General features: G+C 36.3%; 1 protein-coding gene across 1 annotated transcript in view; it reads right to left on the reverse strand.

The window, feature by feature from the left end:
• Positions 1-22,909, reverse strand: part of LOC150081650 (glutamine--fructose-6-phosphate aminotransferase [isomerizing] 2-like) — a 207,492-nt gene that overhangs the window by 151,215 nt on the left and 33,368 nt on the right. Inside the window, exons 5-6 of the mRNA XM_090379514.1 lie at positions 14,548-14,606; positions 1,413-1,541 (exon numbers count right to left, since the gene is read on the reverse strand). Coding sequence (XP_090235640.1) covers positions 1,413-1,541; positions 14,548-14,606 — 188 coding nt within the window. The remainder of the gene's footprint in view (positions 1-1,412; positions 1,542-14,547; positions 14,607-22,909) is intronic.

The raw sequence follows: 22,909 nt of genomic DNA on the forward strand, positions 1-22,909 counted from the left end.
AATTCAAATCATTAAAATGCACTACACTTTCATTGTTATCATATGTTCCATTATAAGAATCATGTTAGTTGCAATTTGTGTGTGCCGTTAAAAAATGCTTATGCATGCAATCATCAAATCTATAATTAAAAGAGAAGATTATCTTGGAAACAAACGCCTCTTGTAACATTTCTGAAGACGACGACTCCTTGTGCAACAAACCGACGAGTGCCAAGCCAATAATGAGTGATCAACGATTGTGCATTTAATCGAAGATGAAGAATAAACATTCTTTAACGTTTTTATAAGTTTACTTTTTGTAAGTTGTAAATAATTTCTCTATTATTATAATTTGCTTGATTTTACAGGCTAGGTTTTCATTTCTTTCGATAAATCAATCATTGTTCAAGCAAACTAATTAGCTAACTAATTTCATTGTTGAGAACATAACCCCTATTTTAACCTTATGTCTATGGGAAATAAATTCCTACTTTACGAGCGTGCGCTAGGTATGAATTAACTCGTAAAGTCGAGAATTACTTGTATAGCAAATATATATAAACACACTGTATGCAATTTCAAAAATAAAACAAGAAATACTTGTATATATTGTCTCAAATGCATTATCAAATTTAAATTAAGTACAGGGGCTTGATATTTCACATGCTGCAGGTCTTAATGTTCATCAATTCATAAAACGCATGTTAGAGACATAATCAGTTACTGAACTGTCATCTTGTAAACAGGCATTTTTAGAGTAATACTGAACCACTGTTGAATATTCTTGGTTAACAATGAAGTTTGTGGTGCCAGAACCATCAGTTCTACTTTCTAGAAATAAGAATATACACAGGAGCAGTACATCCATCACACCAGGATGCAACATATATACTTGCCAAATCCTTCTTTTATGCTTTAGCTCCAGTTAATAGCACATTTTTATACTGTATCACACAATCCATCTTTTTTTGTCAGCCAATATAAAAATTCTCAGAAATGAAAATGCACCAATTTCATTTTTTTTCAATGTACAGGAAAATAGTTGTATTTTCCTGTACACACATTATCCCACATAACAGTCCTATTTTCCTATACTATTCTTTAATCAACTTTCATCATTTAATCATATTCCTGAATGAACAGGAGTCTACAAAGTTCAGGTCTACAATAACTGATTTACAACTCAAGAATAAGCATTATATTATATTTTGTGCAATAAAGGAATTGGCACAGATCCTGTAACACGAGTTATTCTTACATTGTAATAGTTTTACAGAATATTGGCTGCTATTACTATAGTGAGGCAACTTAATTGAATTAACATTGATTTAAGGTTAGCAACACTTCCATTTCATACAACAGAGAAAAACAGCTGAAAATGTCTAAAGAATTAAGAGAACAATTAAAAATAAGATATCTAGATAATATCATACCAATTGTTGTATTACAAGTTCGACTAGTTCCCTGAATGGCAATTCTGGATGATTGTCATGAACATGCTTGATTAGTTTGGCAATTACTTCTGTATCTGTATCTGATTCAAATACATGTCCTCTTTTAATCTGTAAAGAGATTCAATTATATTATTTTATTTCTGTTCATCCTTTACTATCCAACTGGAATATAAGATATGATAAATAAACTTGGGACTTGGAAGGAAATAGGTGTGATGTATATTTTCAACATTAAAAGAAAAAATGTGTTTTCAACAACACTTTAATTGATGTTTATCAATATTAATTAAAAAATTAAATTAAAATCAATTTGTTTAAATTATAAGATTTATGATGCATAACTTCCACAAATAGTTTTTGATAAATAACTACACTACATTACGTTGTTTTGCCCTAATTAAATGAATATAATTAAATTTAACAAAACATTAACTACACATTTTGGAGACCAATTTTTCATTCTTCCACTGTAAAAATTATTAATATGCTAACAATTAACCATTACATAAAGGTAACTAAAGGTGCTACTGCATCTTCTTTTTCTAACACAAGGAACTCATGATGAATTGAAGGAATGTGAGATACTGAGAATCTTGGGAGCTTGGTCATGTGAAAAGAAGAGCTAACTTTCAGTTTTGTCGTATTGCTTGTGAAGCCCTCACTTTCCAGCAAAGTGAGCACTCCCACCTGATGGTCAACATCAGCCGATATCAAAATGAGAACTTGATTATCAAGTGATCATCAGGGTAGAAGAAAGTCTTGGGGATCCATTCTAACTGTATGTGTTAACTGAGAGATGGTTGTCTGCTGCTCCATGATTGTTCAGTTATGTTCCTTGTTCTGTATTTCCCAATCTTTTTTTGCCCATGGGCCCCTTTTGGCTTCAAAAAATAACCACAGATCCTCACATCCTAGCTCACTTAAATATAGGGTGTCCAAACAATAGATATCCAAAGTTAAAAATTTATATCTCATAAGTGATTTATTATATAGTAGTAGTGGCATGTGATGCAAGAAAGCAAATGTATGAGCTTATGCAGCATCAGCCAAAAAAAAAAAAAAAAAAAAAAAAAATCCACACCATTCCCTCCAAATGCCTGTCCAGTTCCTCCTTAAATTTATTCAACCTATCAACTTCCACAAAGACAGATGGAAGTTTGTTCCAGCAATTAACCACCCGCTGGCTAAAGGAAAATTTCCGCACATCTATTCTACATCTGTCCTTTCGTAATTTGAATTTATGCCCCCTTAGGTTCGTAATCTGAACAAGTGGAAGGATCCCATCAGAATTCAGCGTGCTCAACCCATTCAAGGCCTTATACACCTCAATCAGATCACCGCGCAGGTGCCTAGTCTCCAGCCACTGCAATTTGCAGAACTTAAGCCTCTCTTGATAAGAGGATCCCTTCATTGCCCTCACCAATCTTATTGCCCTTCTCTGTACACGCTCAAGTAAATCTACATCCTTCCTAAAATGAGGCCTCCAGACCTGTACGCAGTACTCAAGGCGTGGCCTAACCATTGCCTTATATAGAGGGATAATCACCTCCTTTTCCCTGCTAGCAAAGTTCCTATATATCATTGACAAAACCCCATGACCTGCCCTGGCAGCCTGTCTGCATTGCTCAGAAAACTTCATATCTGACTGCACAATTACTTTTTCATTTTTCCAGGTCTTTTTCATTTTCTACCACCTTAAGCGTAGTACCACACAGTTGGTACGTTTCTCTGGGGTTACTTCTACCCATATGCAGTACTTTGCATTTGTCAAGGTTAAACTTCAGTTGCCACTTCTTAGCCCATCTGCCCAAATTATCTAGATCCTGTTGCAGTAGCACACTGCCATTACTGTCATTAACAACCCTGCCAACCTTTGTATCATCTGCAAACTTCGAGGGGGCGCCTCCGTAGCCAGGTGGGAAGGAGCAGAAGTGCGTAGCACACGCTTCTTGATTAGACCGGGGTTCGAGCCCGTCACCACCAAATACGGAGGATGTGGAAAGGTCAGGAAATGACCACCGCATATTCCCGGAGCAATATGGCCTTAGTTGCTAATGCTCCTAAAAAAAACCAAATAAATAGCAAACTTCGACATTAAGCCTGATACACCTTCATCAATATCATTGATAAATATACAAAACAACAGTGGACCTAACACCGAACCCTGTGGGACTCCACTAATAACATTAGTCCAAAAAGAGCACCACCCATTGATTACCACCCTCTGTCTTCTAGCACTTAACCATCCTTTTATCCATTGTAGCAACTTACACTTAATACCATTCTGCTCCAATTTGTACAATAGTCTTCCATGCGCAACAGTGTCAAAAGCTTTCCTGAAATCCAAATATATGATATCAAAATTATTTTTTGCATCCAGTTCCTTTGTAACCACATCATAATATCCTATCAAATTTGTCAGACAAGACTTTCCCTTAACAAACCCATGCTGTGTCTGAATTATTGCTGCAGTCCTGTCTAGATGATCCTGCCATGCATCTTTAACCAGTGACTCCATTATTTTACCCAGAACAGAAGTTAAACTAACTGGTCTGTAATTACTCGTGTCACCCTTCGATCCCTCTTTGTGAATTGGGGATACATTTGCACATCTCCAGTCCGTGGGAACCTCCCCCGAGTCCAAGGATGCTCTCATAATTATGGCTAAGGTTTTGCTTAGTTGCTTTGCCGCCTCCTTTAATATAACTGGATAGATCCCATCCACCCCAGGTGCTTTTCTTACGTTTAACTTCAACAATTTCTCTTCCACTTTGCTCTCAGTTATTACAAAATCATTACGTATCCTGCTACAATTTGATAACCTTCTGCCATTTTCAAACCTTAATAATTCCTCACGTGTGAATGTAGATGCAAAATACTCATTCAGTTTGTTTGCTATCTGAGCAGGATCATCAACAGTCGAACCATCGATGTCAAGTTTACAATCTACTTTTTTCAGACCAAAACAAAAAAACTGAATAATAAACAGTCACTATTTGAGTATAAAATTCAAAGCAGCCATTAAAGAAATTATCCATGTATTGTCCTGAGTTACTCCCACTCAGGACAATGTCATGCTGGGTCAGTATACATGCCAGTAATACTGATTTTGGGGAGGTACATTTGAAGTAAAATGGTGGCAGCCTGCTGGGTTTATTCTTAATATGAGTTAAAGGACATAATGAAGACAGTATCATAAATAAATAAATTTTGTTTATACTCTAAGACAACCACATAAGGGGAGAAGAGTTCAACAAGACAGAGAAAGAATACAAGAGCATTGCTGTATGTAGTAGTCACATGACCTTGAACCACAGTCACTCATATATATATATATATATATATATATATATAGCAGACTCTCGATTTACTGGGATCGGATTAACTGGGACACTTCAAGACTCCAAATAAAAAAAAAATAATAAAAAAATAAATTCAAGTAATAGCTAGAATAGTTATAAACAGATGTTTTGCAAGCTGGAAATAAGCGACAAGAAGCGGCGTTATATGTCGTAAATTGGGAGATTAATGTACCTATTATTTTGCAACCCCACTGTCTTCACACCCCCTGCTCAAAAAAAAAAAAAAGAGACCAAATGTTTAGTTTGTTTTAGTGCGTCGCATCAATTGTTGTGTTCCATCGCACTGCAAAAAGATAAATTTTGTTTTGTTATTTATGTCGGGGATGTCGAAATTTTTTTTTTTAGTAAATATTTTTTTTTGTTTCGAAATCGCGAAAATGATCGGTAAACATTAAAGAGATACGCTTTCAGTTAAACAAAAACTTGAAATTATTCAAAAGTTTAAAAATGGTGCATCCATTAAATCTTTGATTAGCCATTATAATGTTGGTGACCAAATCATATGCAACATCATTAAATATAAAGGGAAGCTATTAGATTTAAAATCGACATCGCAAAAAATAAAGGGAAGCATCGTATTTGACATTTTGACATGCGAGTAGTACGTGGTAAGTTTTTTCATTTTTTATCTACCGGCATATTTTTTTAAGTAGGTTGTTGAACATTTTTTGATACAGTAAGTCCCCGACTTACGCAACTACGGATTTACGTAAATTTTTTTCAATCTATTTTTTTTTTTTAGGATTGTAAAATAAAAAAATATAAAAAAATAAAATAATAATAAGCAATCAATAACGACGATCACGGCAGGCACAAATTGCACAAGTGAGATACGGAGTAACAAGCAAAAAAATAGGAAAGAAGAGAAGATTCTTACAATTTATTTATGGGTTTTTTTTTTTTTTATATATGACTAAAGATTTCAATGAAGAGGACACACATTTCACCATAAGAACGTAAAAACCAACAGAATTCCAGCTATCTGTATTTTTGCAAATGCAATAAGATCGAGATTACTACCCGTTTATAATTAGATGCACGAACAGAAAAGTCCAATAACACGGAAAGTGCAAATTATTTTTATTGTTTTATGGCAGTGACCTCCAGAAATGTGCTTTAGTAAAATGTGAGCTCACAAGGGGTGATAATAGTGAGTTTTCACCCTTAACAGCGGTACTAGTAAATCTACCAAGAAAAGGAAAGCAATCGATTTCGATCAGAAAATTAACTAATAAGAATATATGAAAATGGTCAAGAATTAACAAGTATCGCGCTGAATTCAGATTTGTCAATAATAATATAGCTGCAATATGTCATTAGTCATTCCCGAGTTTTTTACTACCTATCCCAGAAAATCAAGTCTACTGTATACTTCTGTACCCTTCTGCTTGACTACTCAGCTGAAGCAGCTGATACTGGTTAAAGTTTATCAAATGACATTTCATTTTCTGAAAACTGGACAGAAAAACTTACATTAGCAGCAAAAATCCACACAATCCCACAAATGTAAGCATCAATCCCAATGTTTCAAGTAATCTGACTCAGCATATGTCTAATGGAAGAAACTGGGGAAATTTTTCAGAACCACTTACAATCCAAAAATTCTAATTTCAAATTAAAAAATAAACCATATTCTAATTTCTGGAAGATAAACTGTCATAATGATATTAAAAACCAACTGGTGAAGATTTTGAATATGTTAACAGAAAAAAAAAAAAACCCAGAGCAGTGGTATAACAACCAATTCAAAAAGTTTAGACAACTATTTCAAAATGCTTGATTAAATGTAGGCCTTTCAGGTGGACACAGTTCACTTGAAGTTTCAGTGAATAAAAATATTTTGAGTATCTCCCGTGAAACAAAGGCTGAATATGACAGCTGAAGCATTATGGTAAATGCTTACCTTCGCAAGGACTTTTACTGTTGATACAAGTTACCTATTTTTCTGTCTAATTTTCAAATAATAAGTGTAATTTGGTAAATTTTATGCAAAACCTTATGAGTGTTAAAGTGGTTAGTTTAATCTAACTTAATATGTACTGGTTTTGGCAGATGGTACTTTGCAGGAGAGATGATATACCCTTAGTAATAGTTTTCCAACTTTGATACAATTTCATAGTGGAAGATCTTATGTTTTTTTCAGTAATATCCATCACAAAGCCCAATCTGTGAAAGATTCGTTTGAGAAGAATAATAACATACTGATTAAATGGCCAGCTTAGACCAATGACTTCAGTCCAATCAGAATTGCCATCAGATAAACTGGAATGATATATGACAATTCTTTTGTGGAGGTAAACATCACTTATCTAATCAAAAACAGCAGTGCAGGAGGAACAGAAATATTTCCATCGAAATACATAACAAATTGGTGAAAAGTGTTCCAGGAACTACTTACTACATTACAAGCCGAAGGACATCCTGTATTATATCAAAATAAAAACTTATCTATGAAACACTGCTATCTTTTCTCTTAGTGTTCCAATATTTTTGGCAACATAGTACATATTCATACTGTTTAAATTTTTTTCACTAACTACTGAACTTATTTTTGCACATTATTGACAATAACAAATGTCAAAATTAATGATCACCATCCTCCAACCTTCTCTTACACATCACTATATTTATATTACATCTGAAATGGCAAAACATTTTATAAATCTAGTTACACAGCTAATTATTCATAATGAAGTTCATGGTCTCACAGTCAGAGGCCTTTTAGGTCTCTAACTACAGGAGTTCACTCGTATAGAGTATAGCCTACTTCTTTGAGTTTACTGCATGTTAAAATTATGCCTTAGTGCACTACTCTATGCACATAGCTAATTATTTTAAATTTAAATTTCAGCACACTACTGCAAAAACTAATATAAAATTTCTAATTAAAAATGAAACAAATTGTACAAAATAAATTTTTAATAGAAATATGGCTATGCAAATTAGATAATAAAAAATCTGTTCAAAAAACTCAAAATAATTTTAATTATTGCACTGAGTTTAATATTTCATATGAGTTTAATATTTTTTTGTTTCAGGTGTTAATTCCAGGAAACAGTGTCCATTAAAAATACTTTAAGAAAATGCAACAGAAATTGAAAATTTTTATGATGATAAATGAAGTGGGTTTCTGGAGTGGGGGGTATTATTATTAATAGCCATATGGTGCAAGAAGCCTGAGGCTTATGCTGCACCAGGGAAAAAAAAAATTCCCAAGTTACACAGAGAGAGAGAGAGAGAGAGAGAGAGAGAGAGAGAGAGAGAGAGAGTGTGTGTGTGTGTGTGTGTGTGTGTGTGTGTGTGTGTCAAATGTAGAAGGGAATCACCAAGAAAGATATCCAGCTCAGGACCCTGGGTGTACCAAGCCCATACTCACCAGATGTGAGCCCCCAGGTGTTGATTAACCTTATTACTTTGTTCTGGACACATTTGAGGATTTTTAGAAAGCTTAAAGAGGCACCTCTTCAGAAGTAGGAATGATATTCCAGGGTAAAGTTAATTAGAGATTTGTACATTCAGCTATATAAATTAGAGATTTATGTAGCTGAATCATTCTGTGATTATCTATATACTGTAATGTAAATTGATTTACATAAAAACAATAACCTCACCTGGAATAAGGAATTACTATAAGAAATTATAAGTTCTAAATTTGTGTGTGTGTGTGGGGTATTAGTTTTTATGAATCATGTACCAAAAAAGTGGCATGCTATTATCATCATTGATTATCTGATAAAATAAAAATTATGCAGAGGATACATAAAGTACATTACAGGAATGTATATCAGTAGAACACATAAAATTTAAGTGGAATGTACATCTTTAAGTTCATATCTTTTAATAATTGTGTATTCATAAAAAAAATTAGGTAAATTTTCAATTCATTTTATTTTCATTTCATTTTTGCCATATAATACGTTAACTTGGCACTTGCATTACACAGAGGTTGCAATGTAATTTTTAAATTATTCAGAGCATTCATAAAACCTCAAAATATCAAGTTAAGCTTCTTGTCCATCAAGCTATACTTAAAATGTATCAATATAAAGCTTGCGCCAAAGATATAATATCTTTGATGCAATATAATATAATAATATCTTCAGTGCAATCCCAGCAAAACAATGAAAAAATAGCCAAAAACACCCAATTATTTCATTTTAGCTAGAAAGGACAAAGTCCCATAATTTGCAATGCCCCTCTCACACTATGATATGGTTCTTGCAGATTGGCCTAGTGCACTCTAATAAACAATTTTTCAAAGCATTGCACCACATTCAAAAACTACTGCTTTTCCACAGTAGGAAGGCAGACATTTGTAACCCAACAGCACTTTACCTAAATTAGTAAATGAATCATGCCCCCAAATAAAACAATTGCTCACATAGAATCTGTTAAATTGTTTTTACTATAAAAAGTTTAATTTTCAGCTTTTTTTTGTTGCATTAAAAAGGGTCTTATTAATAATTATTTATATAAAACTTATCCCATTTTTTCATCACTAGAAATTTCTTGTCTATGATGTACGCATTTTTATACTCATCTTCAATCATATCTCATTGCCTAGGGTTTTTTAAATCTGCCAAATGCAAGTGACAAGATGCAATTTTCAGAAAAATACAAATTATAGAATGCCACTGATATCAGAGATACTGCCCTTATTCATCCACGCATCCATTCTTAAGAATGGTGTGTTGGGGGGGGGGGATTACAGTTAGTAGAAACTATAGAAAGTGTAGATTCCTAAATAAAAAAGATTGATGTCATCAGTTGTGTAGTATCTAAAAGATGCTGAATAAACAATTAACCACTAAGTAAAGAAGCAGTGTATTATTTCAACATAGGTATTGAATAGTCTAAGAAAATAACAGCCAATGGAGTGCAGTAATAGGTTATATTATATACATAACAAAAGTTGTTTTAAATTAGAAGTTTTACTGAAGTTAAACTTAATTATCATTCCTCTGTGGCAGTTTAGTTGGAATGATACATCGTCCCTTGCCAAATGAAAAGGTCTGGGTTCAATTCCCATCTTCCCCCACTGAGAAGGCCCAAAGAATTACAAAAACAGGAATCAAACATGTGTTAGAGTTCTATTTTTACAATTCTTTGAGCATTCTTCATTTTACAATTTTTCATTCAGGTGGGGAGAAGCAGAGTTTTTACACCCATAAATTCAGCCAGAGAATATGCATATGGTACAGACAAAAGACATGTGCCACATATTAAGATTATGTCAAAAAATATGAAGTGGGATGAAGTGGATTATTACTAAGAAAGGAAGCAGAATTGCTATCCTACCCACAGCAGTGGTTGTGTGTGAATCATGTCCTTGAGGTTGTCACAGACATTCACTCAGATAGGCCAGACAAGCTGTACTTGCTACCTGGAAGTCTAAAACGCTGATGGAACTGATATTCGGGTGACACTCAAGTCAAGTGGACCCAATTTCAGTGAAGTCCGGATGGTCTGTGACAGCCAAATCCTCTGCTTGTCCTTCACGATGGTGGGACTGTTAGTAATCCTGGGTATAATCTCCATGCACAAGCACACTGTGGGTGACCACCCAGGTGTGAACCAACGTAAGCAGCAGTCGAAGTGTGGTGCCCACGGCACATGGAGGAATGCCGCCCCTCTGCGTTACCAGGCAATACTAGGTGGTAGATAACTCTCATCAACTGGTGCAATACCACCACTTTGCTTATTAGAGGCTTGAAGTGGTGAAACAAATGTTTAGTCTCCAGAACTAAGTTCCGATCAAACCTTCCCCATCTCTTCCATCATGCATGCAATATGACTGATTACTTTTGAGGTTATGATGAACATCATGGCGAGGTCCAATCTTCCTTAAATTTTGAGGGTACAGCTCTAAAACGGTGTTTGCAAGCCGGCCGCTAGTTAGTACACCAGACCAAACCTATTTATAACTCTTTAGGAGGCTTCTGGATCAGCTAGTGTATAATCTTGCTACCTCTACTCTGTCAGATAGTGACTGGAGGAAGTCCGAGTAGTGTGTAGGCAGGGGGGTATTGTCGAGGCCAGGTTATGTCAAGGATCTGGGTATATTCTTACCATGTGTAGGCCATATCCAAAAATTTAATTTCTTCATACAGCATGTTCCCCCACTTTTCTTACTATTCAATATGGCGCCTCTGAAGCCAGGTGGGCAGGAGCATCAGTGCATTGCACACGCTTCTTGATTAGACCGGGGTTCGAGCCCGTGCCCACCAAATATGGAGGATGCAGAAAGGAACTTAGCAGCATTAGCAACTAAGGCAATATGGCCTTAGTTGCTAATGCTCTTAAAAATCAAATAAAAATAACTATTGAATACACAATGAATTGTCAAACTAATAGAATAAGTTTATCTGTGAAAAGTTCTAAACCTCCCAAACACTTCCTAGTTTATTTCACAAATATAAGTGGTCTCAATTCTAATCTCAACGATGTCCATTTCCAGTCTGCCAAACTTCATGTACTTTTTCTGGAAGACTAAGTTATCGGTTGACTCAACTACTGCTCATCTCAGTTGCCCAAATTATTCACTGTATAATTCCTTTCTTCTCAAAGGTGGTACTTGTGCATATGGCTGTTCCGATATTCTCTGTCAGAGACTTGGTAATTTGGAATCTCCTCTTTTTGATCTTCTCTGGCTTAAAATCTCTCTACCTCATTGTGTCAAATTCATCTATTGTCTCTACCGTTCTCCCAACTCCACTAATCACTTGGAGCTCTTTGACTTCCTCTCATTGCAACTTGACTTTCTCAAGTCGAGCTTTTCTAACAGTGAGGTAATTTTCCTTGGTGATTTTAATGTTCACAACCAGCTAGGGCGCCTCCGTAGCCAGGTGGGCAGGAGCAGCAGTGCGTAGCACACGCTTCTTGATTAGACCAGGGTTTGAGCCCATGACCACCAAATACGGAGGATGCAGAAAGGTCAGGGAATGACCACCGCATATCCCCAAAGCAATATGACCTTAGTTGCTAATGCTCCTAAAAGCCAAATAACAACAACTCCAGCTGGCTTCCGTTTTCTAGTTACACTGACACAGCTGGTCGAGATGCTGAGGCTTGTGCAATTACTAATGAACTTGCACAGATTGTTCATTTACCTACAAGAATACCGGACAATCCTAACCATACAGTCAACATCTTTTTCTCATAAACACCCCTTCTAAGTACACGGTCGAAGTGAGTGGTCCTTTAGGCACCTCAAATCACAACTCTGTGATTGTCTCTTCTCCAATGGAGCTTTTATCTCATAGCTATTCCCAACCTCGTATTGTTTGGCATTACAAGAATGCAAAATGGGATGACCTGCGAGATTTCTTTTCTTTGGTCGGATTACTGTTTCAAAACTTCTGATGTCAACGTTTGCTCAGATCAGGTCAGTGAAATTATTCTTGTAGGAATGGAATCCTTTATTTCACACTCCACTTTAAAATCTCGTCCTTTATCTAAACCTTGGTTTTCCAATAAATGTTCTAAAGCTGTTCAAGAGTAGAACGTTGCATATCATAATTGGCTTGTTTCCAATTCTTCAGTTTCAATTACTGCTTACACCAACGCTGACAACAATTAATTGTAAAGCAGTTATTAATCAGTCCAAATTAGAGTTTGAACAGGCTAAGAGTAGAAAACTTGCTTCTTGCCCTAATGGCAGCCGAGCATTCTGGTCTCTTGCCAAAGCTATTGGCCGCAGCTTTTGCCCATCCCTGCTCCCACCTCTGTCAAAACCAGATGGGTCTGTTATACCTTCGGCCAAGGATAACGCTGACCTGCTAACATCCTATTTTTCTTCCAACTCACGTATTAATGATAATGGTAAAACACCTCCCACCATTCCTAGCACACTCCATTCAATGCCTCCTGTGGTCTTCCGTCAAAAGGATTTTGACGAATCTTGATGCTAAGAAAGCTCCAGGTTCTGATGGTATTTCTCCACTTGTTCTCAAAACCTGTGGTCCTGAACTTACTCCTGTTCTTTGCCGCTTTTTTCACTTTCTTATTCCAAAAGGTGTTTTTCCTTCTGCTTGGAAATTTGCTCATATCCAGCCAGTTCCGGTGACAAATCCCTCCCATCCAATTATCGTCCCATTGCAATTACTTCTACTCTTTCTAAAGTAATGGAGAAAGCAATTAACCGACCACTCTTAAAACTACCTAGAAACCTTCCATCTGATCAATGACTGCCAGCATGGATTCAGTCAGTGTCGCTCCACTGATGATATTCTGGCTTATATTACTCATTTATGGACAAATTCAATGGAAACGTTTAGTGAAACACAAGCAGTTGCTCTTGACATCTCAGAGGCTTTCGATCATGTTTGGCATAAGGTCTTCTAACTAAGCTGCCATCTTATGGTTTGCCAACTGTTTTTATATAATTGGTTATCCAGTCTCTCTCTCTCTCTCTCTCTCTCTCTCTCTCTCTCTCTCTCTCTCTCTCTCTCTCTCTCTGTGTGTGTGTGTGTGTGATCGCTCACTAAGGGTGAGGATAGATGGCTCTCTGTCTTCTAACTTCTCCACTAAACCCAGTATCCCCCAAGGTTCAGTTCTTTCCCCCACTCTTTTCCTCTTGTATATTAATGACCTTCTTCCATTGACTGCAAATCCTATCCATAGTTTTGCTGATGATAGCACATTGCATTCCACTTTCCATTTTGAGAAACCTTGCCCTGCCCAATCAGCTTCAAATACATGAATATCCGCTACCAATTCCTTAAATGCTGATAATTCTCCAGTGGGGCAAAGACAACTTAGTTGATTTCAACCCTTCTAAAACACAGTCTTGTCTTATATCTCACAAAAGATTCTTCTGCTGCTATGCTTATCTTTAGTAACGCTCCGATTTCTAGGCAAAATGATATATCTCTTTTGGGGATTACCCTGACTTCTAATCTCTCTTGGCACAAGCACATTACAAATATTGCTTCCTCTGCATCTAAAAAAAAAAAAAAAAAAAAAAAAAAAAAAACTTTTCTCTCTTTTGCTCTCGGCATTACTTTTCTTCCAAAGAACTGTTCACTCTGTACAAGTCGCAAATCTGCCCTATCATGGAATAGTGTTCCCACATCTGGGATGGTGCCCCCAAAACCTCTCTCAGGCTTCTAGATTCCATTCAGAAGAGAACAGTTAGGTTAATTAATGACTCCTCTCTAACAGAATGTCTCCACTCCTTGCCTCATAGACATACTGTTTCTGCTGCGTGCCTTTTCTACAGATACTTCCATGGGCACTGTTCTTCTGAATTATCTTCTATAATTCCTGCTCTCTCTTTCAAAACAGTCCGAACACATGCTGCCACTAGCCAGCATCCATTTACTGTCCAACTTCAAACTCACAGGACCAACTTCTTCCTTGTTTATTCATTCAACTGCCTTTTTCTGGAACAACCTTCCTTCATACTTATTTCCTGAAAATTACAGTCTACAGCAGTTCAAGTATAATGTCAACAAATATCTTCTTTCATCTTCTCAACCTCAAACCCAAGCACAGGTACTATAGGTTCTAATACCTCTCGTGTTTGAGGTTTTCATAAAAAAAAAAAAAAATATATATATATATCTCATCCTGTTTTTTTTTATAATCTAAAAATAAAGTTAAAGGCATGTTTGAAAAAATCAGTCTGTATATTATAAAACTGTTGTCTCACACAAACACATATACAAAGTTATTATACTGTCAATCTTAAAAAAAAAAAAAAAAAAAAAAAAAACATTTTCTTTGCACAAATACATTTCTAAAATACTCACAAGGAACTGCTTGATGTCTTTGTAATTTGTAATGATACCATTATGAACAACTACAAATTCTGTAAAGAAACAAAAAAAAAAAAAAAAACCTATGCAAGATATACAACTTTATAAAGAATAAAACTGAATTTTACATTAAAAAGGGAATGTTTTAAATTTATTCATCTATTGTAAGAAATTATGAATTACATTACGAGTTCATAATGAAATTTGTCGTAAAATATTGAAAACCCAAGTTTCAGTTACCTGTCTTTCTAATAAAGCTATTTTCATGTAGTAAAAAAATGAAAGGAGCGTAATGTGGAATACTGGAGACGCTGATACTTTTATCTAGATGTGTTAGAAAATTGTTTTTACAAAATTTACACTACTAATACTACAAGAAGAAATACAACTCCAGCTATTTCCAAGAAATAGATTTCTCTGAATTTCAATAACCAAATTCACTTCCAAAAAAATGGATTAGAAAAGTTAATGTCAAATAATCTAGCCTCCAAAAAATGTTCATGTGCCATAGCAATTTTTTAACATAGCAATATGTAAATATTACAATCTGTACTAAATAAAATATAAGATTTGCATAAATTAGTTCACAAGAATGCAGGACATGTGAACATTAATTATATTTATATATTTATTCTTTTTTTTATTTAATTTTTTTTTTATTTATTTATTTATTTTTTTTTTATTTATTTATTTATTTTTTTTTTTTTTTGCCATTTTGAACTCTAAAGTCACTCTAGTCAACCAGCAGTAAAATTACAAAACCTTTCAAGAAGAGTACCCCCTTCCCCCATTTTTCTATTACAAATTTAAAAAAAACTTCATTGAACAGATGAAAAGTGAAAGGAGCAGCTCAAACTTGTTGGCACAGTACTTGGAATCCCTTGTTTCCTATTTGCTGCAGCAAAATTTAGATTTCCTTTTGATTTTTTTTCAGAGACAGTTGTTGTGTTGGAGATCTGTCAGATTACTCTGTAAAATTCACAACATTTTAGCAACAGTTGCTAACTTTACAGAGTAATCTGACAGATCTCCAACAGCAGAACATCTCAATTACTAATGTTCCATACAAAGAAAGAATTACAACAGTTAGTATAAGATATGACCCATACCAGTGCCTGATTAAGGCCAACTGATGCCCTAAGCACAGCCCAACAATGGTGACCACTTGATTTTTAACAAAAATCAATGGACCTAACAAGTGAAAGTAATGGTAAAACCATATCACACACAAGAAAACCTTTTGGGAATGAAAAATCTTCGGGGTAATAAATATCTAACTAAATATCAGTGAAGCAAACTTAAGATGGTATAACAATTATAGAAAGGATAACAAAATAAAAGATTATAAGAAAGGTAGATTAGCGAAACAGATATTTGAGGAATTATAATAAGTACAGAAGCAGACTACAGGAAAGAAAGATTGACTATCAAGCAAAGTATCCCCAAGGGCTCACATCTGGTGAGTATATGGGCTTGGCATACCTACTCTCTCTCTCTCTCTCTCTCTCTCTCTCTCTCTCTCTCTCTCTCTCTCTCTCTCTCTCTCAAATTTTTTTTTTTTTTTTTTTTGGCTGGTGCAACATAAGCCTCGGGCTTTCTTGCACCATATGGTTAATAATAATAAAGGATTGGCATGAGCAGAGGTACATGATGCAAGAAAGCAAGCTTATACAGCATCAGCCAAAAAAAAAAAAAAACACAAACAACACACTTCCCATTTCCCTGATCATTCCAAATGTTTGTCTAGTTCTGCCTTGAATTCTGCGGATTCATTCCAAATGTTTGTCTAGTTCTGCCTTGAATTTATTTAAGCTATCAACTTCCACAACAGCAGATGGAAGTTGGTTCCAGTAATCAACTACCCACTGGCCAAAGGCAAACTTTGGCACACCTATTCTACAACTTTCTTTCCTCCGTTTGAATCTATGCCCACTCAGGTTTGTAATCTGAGCAAGAATCCTACCAGCATTGAGCCTGCTCAATCCATTCAAGGCCTTATACATCTCAATCAGATTGCTTCCCAGGTGCCTAGTCTCCAGAAGCTGCAATTTTCAGAACTTAAGTCTTTCTTCCCTTCACCAGTCTTGTTGCTCTGTACTCTTTCTAGCAACTCTACATCCTTCCTAAAATGAGGCTTCCAGACCTGTACACAGTACTCAAGGTGTGGCTTGGTCATTGCCTTATACAGAGGGATAATCACCTCCTTATCCCTGCTTGCAAAATTACTGTATATCAGTGACAAGACAAGATGACATACTCTGGCAGCCTGTCTGCACTGCTCAGAAAACTTCACATCTGACTGCACAATTACCCCCAAGTCTCTTTCATTCTCCACTACCCTGAGTGTAACACCACCCAATTAGCACATTTCTCTGGGGTTACTGCTACCCATATGTAGTACTTTGCATTTGTATGTTAAACTTCAGTTGCCACTTCTCAGCCCATCTACAACTTTTTCCAGATCCTGATGCGTACTGTTATTAACAATCCTGCCAACCTTTTTATCATCTGCAAACTTGGACATTAAACCAGATATACCTTCATCAATATCATTGATATACAAAATAACAATGAGGGACACCACTAATAACATTAGTCCACGCAGAGCAGTACCCATTGATTACCACTCTGTCTTCTCCCACTCAACTATTCTTTTATCCACTGTACCAACTTCCCCTTAATGCCATACTGCTCCAATTTTTACAGTAGTCTTCCATATGCAACAATATCAAAAGTTTTCCTGAAATCCAAATATATGATATCAAAATTATTTTTGCATCCAGTTCCTTTGTGACCACATCACAGTATCCAATCAAATTGGTCAGACAAGACTTCCCTTTGACAAACCCATGCTGTGTCTGAATTATTGCTGCTGTCTTGTTTAGATGATCCTGCAATGCTTCTTTAACCAGTGACTCCATTATTTTCCCTGGAACAGAAGTCAAACTGACAGGTCTGTAATTACTCGTGTCACCTTTGATCCCCCCTTTGTGAATTGGAGATACATTTGCACATCTTCAGTCCATGGGGGACTTCCCGAGTCCAAGAATGCTCTCATAATCATGGCTAAAGGTTTGCTTACTTCCTTTGCCACCTCCTATAATATAATCCCCAGGGGCTCATATCTGGTAAGTATGGGCTTGGCAAACCCAGGTCATTCTTCTCTTTCTTGCTTTCTTGGTGATTCCCTTTTACTTCCGTCTCTCTCTCTCTCTCACAGGAATTTTTTTTTTTTTTTTTGGCTGGTGCAGCATAGGCCTCAGGCTTCCTTGCACCATATGGCTATTAATAATAATAACTGGATAGATCCCATCTACCCTAGGTGCCATTCTTATGTTTAACTTCAGTTTCTCCTCCACTTTACTCTCAGTTATTACAAAATCATTTAACTTCCTGTTAGAATTTGATAAACATCTGGCCCTCTCCTCCTTGAATAACTCCTCATGTATGAATGTAGATGCAAAATACTCATTTAGTTTGGCAGCTATCTGAGAATGATCATCTACAGTAAAACCATTTATATCAAATGGACCAATCTGATTCATCTCGCTCCTTTTAGAGTTTATATAAGTAAAGAAGTCTTTGTTGTTTTTCTTTGCATGCTTTGCTAAAGATTTTTCATAATCTGCCTTCACTTGCCTAACCTCCTTTGTGACTTTATTACAGACTAGCTTGCATCTGCCATAGGCTTCTGTGTCACCTGACAATTTATGTGCATCCCATGCATTTTTCTTCTCAGCCACAAGTCTCTTAGTTCATCTGACATCCATTTGAGCCTAAACCTAGAGCAGTATTTCTTAGTTGGAACAAAAAGCCTAGTAGCTTCCAAAATTACTTCCTTGAATGCTTCTTATTTAGAATTCGCTGTTAGTAACATCAGTTGGCCTCAATGTATAGAACCTAAAAATCTCTGAGACCACTGCAGTCGCCTTTGCAAAAGCAAAAACCCTTCCCTTTAACCACTGATGGTAGTTACATCTTTAAGTAAATCCCACATCAGTACACTGTGATCACTACCAACTAGTCGTTCCCTTATCTATAAATTCTTAATTCATGAATAATCACTGCAGATAAATCAGATCAAGTGTTACTCCCTCTTGTTGCCTCTCCAACATGTTTCTGTAGAAAACAATCATCCAATAAATCCACAGAAGCCCTGCTAGTATGCAAGTGACCAAACCACAAGTTCCAGTCTATATCTAGGAAGTTAAAATCTCCAATTATAAGACACTCTGATTTACTGGCCCACTATTTCTCTGTATAGTTGTTCATTGTATTTATCAGAGTCATTAGGCCTACAAAAAACTCCTACCCTCATTTTGCTTTCCCAGTGCTTATGTCACACCAAACAGACTCAACATTGCATTGTCCACCAATATCAATTGGATGCACTTCCTTAGATTTTGTGTTTCTTAACTAACAGCATAACCCATCCTCCCTTCCTATCTATCCTTCCTGTACACACTGTACTCCTCAGATTACAATTTTGCGTCCCTTATATCTGAGTGCCACCACATCTATGTATCAAATGTATTTACTATACTCTTAGCATTGGTGTACGTGCAAGTATGCATGCACCTGTTCTTACTCTTAGTTACTATAATGCAGCCCATGTATTTACTTGTTTCGTGACCCCCCCCCCCCCAACCCAAAAGTTTCTGAAATCCTCAGAAACTGGCTTTCTGGGCTGCTGATCATTCCAATAGAAGCAATGCAAGAATTATTTCTACCGCTGCCTGAGGCTATTTAGAAGAAAGAGTCAGGGTTAGGGATCTTACAGGAAATAGAATAGCATGGAGAACAATAGTGAACTAAAGGTTGGTTGTCCAGATGATGAATGATGACGTAAAATGAAATTGCAACAATTCTAAATTCTAAGTGGAATGATGCATAGGTAAACTGTGTTTTTTGAAGATAATAAACCCCTCAAAACCTATGTTGGTATTTATTATTGAATTGGAAATATGTACATAATGGGGTCATACATTTCATGGTATTTTCTTACCACTTCAGTGATAGCTGTCTTTGCAATATGACCACCACCTACAACTTTTGTGACCGAAGTATTCTTTTGTGAAGATGATATTGCAAAGAGAGCTGTCACTTAACAAGTACTGTAGTAAGGAAATATCACAAAACATTTGGCCCTATTATGTACATATTTCCAATTCAGAAGTACACATAATAATACCAATGTAGGTTCTGAATGCTTTAAAAATATTTCGCTCAACAAAGTTTCACTCCATAAGTTGTCACAAGCGTGCATGTGTGTGTGGGTATTAAATTGCCCACGAGCTGCTGGGGCTATAGTGCGCCTATTCATAGGAAAATTATAAAAAAACAAAATTCAGATGTAATCGCTTCATTTTTTATTAGAGAGATCTTTTAAAATTTATGATAGATTCCAATTTTTTACAGAAAAGAGAAATTCATTGATGTTTGCATTGTCACCAATAATGTGTTTTAATGTCATTGTTAGAGAAAGATTTGTTAGGGAAAGGAGGACAGATGTTCTGTCCTGATGATAGTGAGGGCAGTCAATGAGAATGTGTTTGACAAATGTGCTGAACAGTGTGGACATTGAAGAGGTTGTTTGGTTTTTAGGGGCATTAGCAACTAAGGCCATATAGCTCCGGGGATATGCAGTGGTCATTCCCTGACTTTACTGCATCCTCCGTATTTGGTGGTCATGGGCTCGAACCCCGGTCTAATCAAGAAGCGTGTGCTAGGCACTGCTGTTCCTGCCCACCTGGCTACAGAGGCGCCACATTGAAGAGGATCCTCTCCTGTAAGTAGATGAAAGTGAGTCAGGTACGTATGTCATATTCGTGCTCATGCAAGCACCACTTCTTCTCTTCACACTGTTTTGGAGGCGTCTCCATAGCCAGGTGGGAAGGAGCAGCAGTATATAACACACACTTCTTGATTAGATCGGGGTTCGAGCCAGTCACCACCAAATACGGAGGATGCGAAAAGGTCAGGAAAGACCACTGCATATTCTCAGAGCAATATGCCCTTAGTTGCTAATGCTCCTAAAAACCAAATAACCAACCAACACTGTTTTGGTGCTAGAACACCAAAGCTGTGGATCCTGTTTCAACTGATAAAGTTTATTAGTTTGGGTGTGCCATAGCTCTTTCTCCATGCAAGACATGCTGTTTGTATGACATGATTATAATCAGAAATTGGAACAGGAGCAAAGGTTAAATCATAAGTTGACGGATTTTTGGTAGCAAGTTCATTTCCCCTTTATCCCTGGGATCCAGCAAAAGGTCACTGGTTGAAGACATTCCTTAATTTGTAATAAGAGGCTTCTGATTTGGTTTAACATAAGATGGACCTTGTAGGAAAGGTTCTGTATTGCTGTAATTGAGCTCAGAGAGTCAGTGTATATTTTAAAGATGGGTAGGGATTCAGGTTTTCTAAAGCTAATTTTATTACATAAAGTTCTGCAGAAAAGCTGCTATACTCAGATGAAAGGGTAGCAGAAATGATTATAGAAGGAAATACTACTGCTGCTGCTCCAACGGCTGAATGTGATTTAGAGCCATCGGTATATATTGGCAAAAAAATTAACATATTTCTGGCTTGCATGGAGCTGTTTCACATTGAGTGTCGGTAGGTGATTCTTTCCCCACTTGTGAAGATAAGTATTGCAAATTAATTGAGTAGGGAGAGTCCAAGTTTGATGAGAGTATTTTATTACTTGTAGCCTGTTGAAAATAGAAACATTCCAACTCTGTTATTTCAATAAGGCATAAGCATGCTGATCTTATTTTACTGGGTTTAATTCTATAGAGATTTTGCAGTGGAGGATGAAAGAGGTATGGCTCAATAGGATGCAGACAGCAACTTTGTATTTTAGCTGCATACTTAAGTAGTAATGTTTTTCTGCGGAGGTAAATAGGGGGCTCGTGAGCTTCAATATATAAACTATGAATAGATGTCCTGAAAGCACCAAGTGCAATCCGCAATGCACTATGCTGTAATTGCCATTCAATGGATCTCATTCTGAGAATGAGAAGAAATGGAGAGATCATCAGCATAAAGATAGATCTAAACAGTATTTGGAAGTTCTTTTGTGATGGAATCGATTCTAAGGGAAAAAAGGGTTGCACTCAAAACAGACCCTTGTGGCACTCCTTCCTGTAAAAATGTCACAGAAAGAGAGAGTTGTGGTATTGAACTTGGAACGAATGATTCTGGAGGAAGTTCCAGATGAATATAGGTGGGTTGCCTCGTAGACCAAGAGTATGGGAGGTCACTGAGAATGCCATAACACCAGGTAGTGTCAAATGTCTTCTCTATGTCTATGGAAACCATATGTTCATTTTTTTACAAAAGGCATTGTGAATTGCAGTCTCAGCCTTGATCGTGAGATCTAGGGAGGATCTGTTCTTACAAAAGCCATGCTGATTATTACTCATAGGTGGTGTGTTTCGATGATCCAAACATGTCCATTATGGATAATTTTTTGAAGTAATTTACCAAGGCAACTGGAGAGGGAAATTGGTCTGTAACTGTATGGACTGGTAGGACCTTTTCCAGGTTTCGAAAAGGCAAGAACTGTCGCGTGATGCCAAAAGATGGGATAAATGTTTTCCAAAAATATTCGGTTACAGTAGACTAGCAGTATTTGCAAATTTTTATCACCAAAGTTTTGTAACGTGATATAACATATTCCATCTGGCCCACAGCAGCATGTTGTTTTAATGCCGTGTAGAAGTTCAGAATATTGATGAGGCTGGTTATAAGGAAGGAAAAATGAGGTTGAAAAGTTGATGACTGCTGTACAGGCCTGGTCTTTATTTTCTGAAAATCTGGAGAATAAGTTGATTTGAAAATTCCTTGGGTAAAGGTTTTGTCCAAGGCATTTGCTATGTCCTTGTGAGTAGAGAGTTCTTGCCCATTCCACGAAAGAATTGGTGAAGGGGTGGTTGAAAATCTGCCTAATTTTCTTCCATATTAACCTGGAATTAGTGTTTCTATTTATGGTAGATGCAAACCGAATCCAAGAATTCTTCTTGGATTCGGTTTGCATCTACGGTCTGAATTCTTCTTGGCTTGTCATTGAATGAGACATACTTATTCTCTTAGCTTCTTGTAGTCGATAAGATTAGCTGTGGTTGGCGATCTACGAAATAAATTCCTTGCTTTATTTTTTAACTTCTTTGCAGTCTTCATTCCACCAATAGTTAATGTGCCATCAGGACTGGGGATTTGACAATGGAATTGAATATTTAGCTGCAGATAGTAGGTGTGAAGTGATATAATCTGTGGCTTCATCGATAGACTGTGTTCGTATAAATTGCTTTGTGGAAATTTATACTAACACAGTCCATGGTGACAGCTGACT

This window comes from Mastigoproctus giganteus, chromosome 8 (genome assembly GCF_048544385.1).
Source record: "Mastigoproctus giganteus isolate SK-2022 chromosome 8, ASM4854438v1, whole genome shotgun sequence".
In the NCBI taxonomy this organism is placed as follows: domain Eukaryota; kingdom Metazoa; phylum Arthropoda; class Arachnida; order Uropygi; family Thelyphonidae; genus Mastigoproctus; species Mastigoproctus giganteus.